The sequence below is a fragment of the Lonchura striata genome, chromosome 39 (assembly GCF_046129695.1).
Source record: "Lonchura striata isolate bLonStr1 chromosome 39, bLonStr1.mat, whole genome shotgun sequence".
NCBI lineage: Eukaryota > Metazoa > Chordata > Aves > Passeriformes > Estrildidae > Lonchura > Lonchura striata.
The window spans coordinates 66,332-71,355 of NC_134641.1; the positions used below are offsets into that span (position 1 = coordinate 66,332).

General features: G+C 54.5%; 1 protein-coding gene across 1 annotated transcript; it reads right to left on the reverse strand.

Annotated features, from left to right (window-relative positions):
• Positions 1-1,518: 1,518 nt before the first annotated feature.
• LOC144248162 (olfactory receptor 14J1-like) lies at positions 1,519-2,451 on the reverse strand. The gene has a single exon (XM_077789895.1). The coding sequence runs from the start codon at positions 2,449-2,451 to the stop codon at positions 1,519-1,521; it is 933 nt and encodes a 310-aa protein (XP_077646021.1).
• Positions 2,452-5,024: the final 2,573 nt, after the last annotated feature.

Genomic DNA, 5,024 nt, shown 5'->3' on the forward strand with positions numbered 1-5,024 from the left:
CCCAGGTCCCTCAGCTTCTCCTCACAGCCCCAAAGCCCATCCTGTCAGTCCTGCAGAGCCTCTGCAGCTCCTCCTCACTGCCCAGAACAGGGAGCCCCACAGCCAGACACAGCAGCCCAGATGTGCCCCCCTGGCCTGGGGTGCCTCTGGCAAGGGAGCAGCACCAGGCACTGCAGGAGCCTGCAGACAATTCCTGCAGCACTTGTGGGATGATCCTGCTCCCCAAGGGATGTTCCCATGGTGCCAAGTCAGGAACTGCAATGGGGAGTGGGGCCAGAGAGGAAAGGGCAAACAGGGATGGGCTGTGTGCAGGGGAGGGAACAGGGGTGCGCAAGAGGAAGGAATCTGGACCAGGGAAGAGTAAAGAAAGCAAAGGGGAAGCCAAGGAAATGCTCAGGGCAGTTTGGGGGTGGCTGCCAGCCAGCCCTGGCTCTGAGCAGCAGCGTCTGCAGTGGGACAGGAAACTCCCAGCTGATGGGAAAAAAACTTTCTGGCTGACTGCAGAGGCCAGGACAAAGCTGAGTGGTTTCCCTGGCGTCCCCCAGCCCTTCCTGGCCCCAGGGGCTGATGGCATTTGTGCTGCCTCAGGTCCATGTCCCCACAGCACCAGCATGGGGGTGCTCCCGCCTGCTGTGTGCAATGCAAACAGGGGCTGCTGAGCCAGATCTGCTGTGTCTGTGCCTGCAAGGATGTGGCACCTCTGTGAGCTGGGGGAGAGGCCAGGGCTGCAGAGGGGGGATGTTGTTGGCAGCTCCATTGAGGACGCTCTGGGACGCTGCCCTGGGCTGTGCAGTGCACTGGGGATGGATCAGCCCCTGCTCTGCTGCTCCTTCCCGTCTCCCCCAGGGCCCTTGCAGAGCACAAGCCGTGCTGTTTGCCCCCAGCCTGCCCACGGCCAGCCTGGGGCTGCTCACGGGGGTTTTCTGTGCTGAGCATTGGCCTGGCCGTGTTCTTGAGAGAGCCTGGGCAAGGAGCCTGGAGCCCCCAGGCCTGGCCTGAGGCGTCAGCGCTGCCCCAGCAGTGCCCATGGCCTGTCCCTGCTGCAGCCCCGGCACTGCCACCCCCAGGACTGTGCCCGGCCCCGAGAGCACTCAGGCCCTGCAGCAACACCAGGGCCACCAGGGCAGCGGGGCAGGGCCACGGGAGCAGCACTGGCAGCACCAAGTGCTGCTGCTCCTGGACACAGCTGCTGTGCCAGCCCTGATCTGCCCCAGCTCTGCACACAGACATTGCTGCTGCAGCTCCAGAGAAGGTAATAAAAGGGCATCTCTGAAGAACAATCTACTGGGAAATCCTTTAACTCCTTTAAAGCTGCTGAGAGTGCAACCCCTCATTGACACAATCTGTGGCCACAGGGAAGATGGAGAGAAACAAAATGAGAAATGGCACAAACAATTATATTTCTTTGTGGAAAATATGAAAAAAGTAAAACGAAGAAAAAGAACCTCCGCATGAAACCAACAATAAGTATCAAATTTGACTTTTAATACAAGTGATTTAAAGCAATTGGCTAGCAGTTTAATGTTCCTGAAAGCATCCAGTCATCAGTCTCCCCACTGCAGCCTTGAGCTCCTTGTTCCTCAGGCTGTAGATGAGGGGGTTCAGGGCTGGAGGCACCACCGAGTACAGAACTGACAAGGCCAGATCCAGGAATGGGGAGGAGATGGAGGGCAGCTTCAGGTAGGCAAATATTACAGTGCAGAGGAACAGAGCAACCACGGCCAGGTGAGGGAGGCAGGTGGAAAAGGCTTTGTGCCGTCCCTGCTCAGAGGGGATCCTCAGCACAGCCCTGAAGATCTGCACATAGGAGAAAACAATGAACAGAAAACATCCAAATGCCAAACAAGCACTAACAGCAATAAGCCCAAGTTCCCTGAGATAGGATTTGGAGCAGGAGAGCTTGAGGATCTGTGGTATTTCACAGAAGAACTGGCCCAGGTCATTGCCATGGCACAGGGGGAGGGAAAATGTATTGGCTGTGTGCCGCAGTGAATAGAGAAAGGCACTGGCCCAGGCAGCTGCTGCCATGTGGGCACAAGCTCTGCTGCCCAGGAGGGTCCCGTAGTGCAGGGGTTTGCAGATGGACACATAGCGGTCGTAGCACATGATGGTCAGCAAGAAATACTCTGTTGCACCACAGAAAACAAAAAAGAAGACCTGAGCAGCACATCCTGTGTAGGAGATGTTCCTGGTGTCCCAGAGGGAATTGTGCATGGCTTTGGGGACAGTGGTGCAGATGGAGCCCAGGTCGCTGAGGGCCAGGTTGAGCAGGAAGAAGAACATGGGCGTGTGCAGGTGGTGGCCGCAGGCTACGGCGCTGATGATGAGGCCGTTGCCCAGGAGGGCAGCCAGGGAGATGCCCAGGAAGAGGCAGAAGTGCAGGAGCTGCAGCTGCCGCGTGTCTGCCAGTGCCAGCAGGAGGAAGTGGCTGATGGAGCTGCTGTTGGACATTTGTGCTGCCTTGGCATGGGGATCTGTAAGAAAAGTAATCATAGAATAGTTAGGTTTAGAGAGGACTTTAAATATCCCAGCACAGCTTGGGGGCACTTTCCCCGACTGCCTGCCCAGGGCTCTGCTGCCTGGAGCTGTCTCTACTAGGAGCTGCTTCCCTGTGCCTAGGTTTGGGTCCTGACAGTGTTGCCAGAAATCAGCCCAGCACTGGGGACTCAGCTCTGCACTTCAGACCCCTCCCAGCTCAAGCAGTGCCCAGGGGCAGCTCTTGCTCTGCAGGCTCTGCTGGCAATGTCAGAGCAATCCTGAGGAGTCTGGAAAAGCAACACTGATGTTGCCTCTAAGGGGGCCTGTGCTGATTAATGTTACTCCCTGGCTTATTCACATTTGAGAGAATTTTTTTTTAATTTTGTAAACCTAAACTGAGAGATGAATATCTATGTGCAATTTCCCATCCAGGCAACCCAGAGCAGTCGATTAAAAGGCAGGATTTTCCCCTTTATGCATCCCCTGCCTTGCTGTGCTCCCATTATGATCTGCTTGGAAATGTTCTGCAGTTTAATGTCATGCTGGACGCAGGTTCGAAAAATCCAGCAACGTCACCACACAAGGAGAATATTTCCAAGCCTTACCAGCTGTCTCCATCCACCCACACCTTGTCCCCCAGCACTGGGAGCAGCTCCAGGGCTGGCTGAGAGCTGTCCCTGGCAGGCAGCAGAGTCCCTGGCCCAGCACAGCGCCCTGGGCTGCAGGACCCTGCTCTGCAGGACAGCCCTGGGCACCCCTGGCTGCTCTGCACAGGAGATGAGCAGAGAATGCACTCACAGGGTCTGTGGGCATTGGCATGTTCCAGCTTTAGGAGATCTCTCCAGGAGCTGCAGCTGCATTGTCCTGCAGCCAGAGGTTCCTGTGCCAAGGGCTGGCAGTGATTCTGCCCCAGGCACTTCTCAGCCCCTTCCCAGCCCTGACTGATTGAAGCTCTCTGTGCCTCTGTGCTGTGCCTGGGCTGGCTGCAGGCAGTGCCCCAGCCCTGCTGGGCTGGCAGAAGAGCTGCTCAGCAAGAGAAATGTGCTTTTGAAGCTCTGCTTGGTTACCAGGCTCACCCTCTGTGCCAGGAGCCCGGCCCAGCTCAGCAGCACAGACACAGCACAAGGACTTTAATGACCCTCTGGGGCTTTGTGCTCAGGCCCTGAACATCAGGCCCTGAGAGGGAGCTGCAGAAACCTCTCCAGAACTCCAAGTCCGAATCCAACTCCAAAGTTTCTTGGACTTTTAATGGGTCCCACTGAGAGACACGACTGAGAAAGTGTCCCCAGGCCCCAGGCAGAGCAGAGAACTGGAGGCACTGATGGCAGGTGGGGACAAAGAGAAGCCAAGTCTTGGTGCCCTGGGGCACAGCAGGGTCTGTGCCACCAAGGGCTGTGAGGAGACTCCTTGTCCTGAGGCCCTGGGGCCTCCTGGCACAGCCCCAGCCAGGCTGGGCACTGTCAGCCCCTGCTCCTGCCTTCAGCATCCCCCCCTAGCCCACATCCCAGTGGCCTCAAGGATCTGCTGGAAGGAGTCCCTGGGGAGCCTTGGTCAGGAATGGCCCTGGGGGCTCCTTCATGCTCCCAGGGACTGCAGGTTTTTCAAAGGACTTTGGCTTTTGCTTTTGCCTTGGAGTCTCTGAGAGCTTTGTGCAATCATGGCCTCCAATATTCTGCATTAATTAGTCCCTGGAGAGGCTTTGTCCAGAACAACACTCAGTGGGGCCCATTAATGCTTCAAGGTACTTCAGTTATTTTAAGGTACTTGGTGTTTCCCTTTTGCTACAGACTCTCTCAGAGGTTTGTGCAATCATGGCCCCAATTATCTGCTTTAATGAGTCCCTTGGGAGCTTTGTACTGACACTCAGTGGGGCTCATGAATACTTTGAGATTCTTAACTTTTGTAAGGTACTTTGGATTTTCCTTTCCACATTGAGATTTCTTTGTGCCATTTTCAGTCTCTGAGAGGTTTTTGTGCTATCCTGGCCTCCAGTTCTCTTCTCCAAGGACTCCATGAAGAGCCTGTGGTATAGATGGACCTTTGTGGGTCCCATTAATGCTTTAGACTCCAACCACTTTGGGGTTTTCCTCTGACTTTGACTCCTGGAAAGGTTTGTGCAATTTCCTCTCAGGCCCTGAGGTTCCAAGTCTCAGCTCCAAATGCACCACAGGGCTCATTAGGAGCAAGCAAGTCCTGACAAACCATGGGTCTGCCTCAGTTTCTCCCTGCTCTAGTGCAGTTCATCAGGAAGTTTCTGTAGTGCTTTTGGTTCACCAATTTGAGATTTCTTGGCCAATGCATCAATTAGTGTGGTGGGTTCAGTGTTGGCTAATTACCAATGCACTCACTAGAATCTACTTACTAATTTCCTGCTGTGAGATAGGATTAGGAGAAAGGCAAAGTGGGCTCAAAACTTTAAGAGTGTCAAGAAAAGTTTATTAACAGTAACTAAATGAAAGAGTAATAAGAATCTGAACAAAATTTTCAGAAAACTTCCCCTCTCCATAAAACCTGGCAATGTAGAGGCAAAACCTGAAATTTTCAGT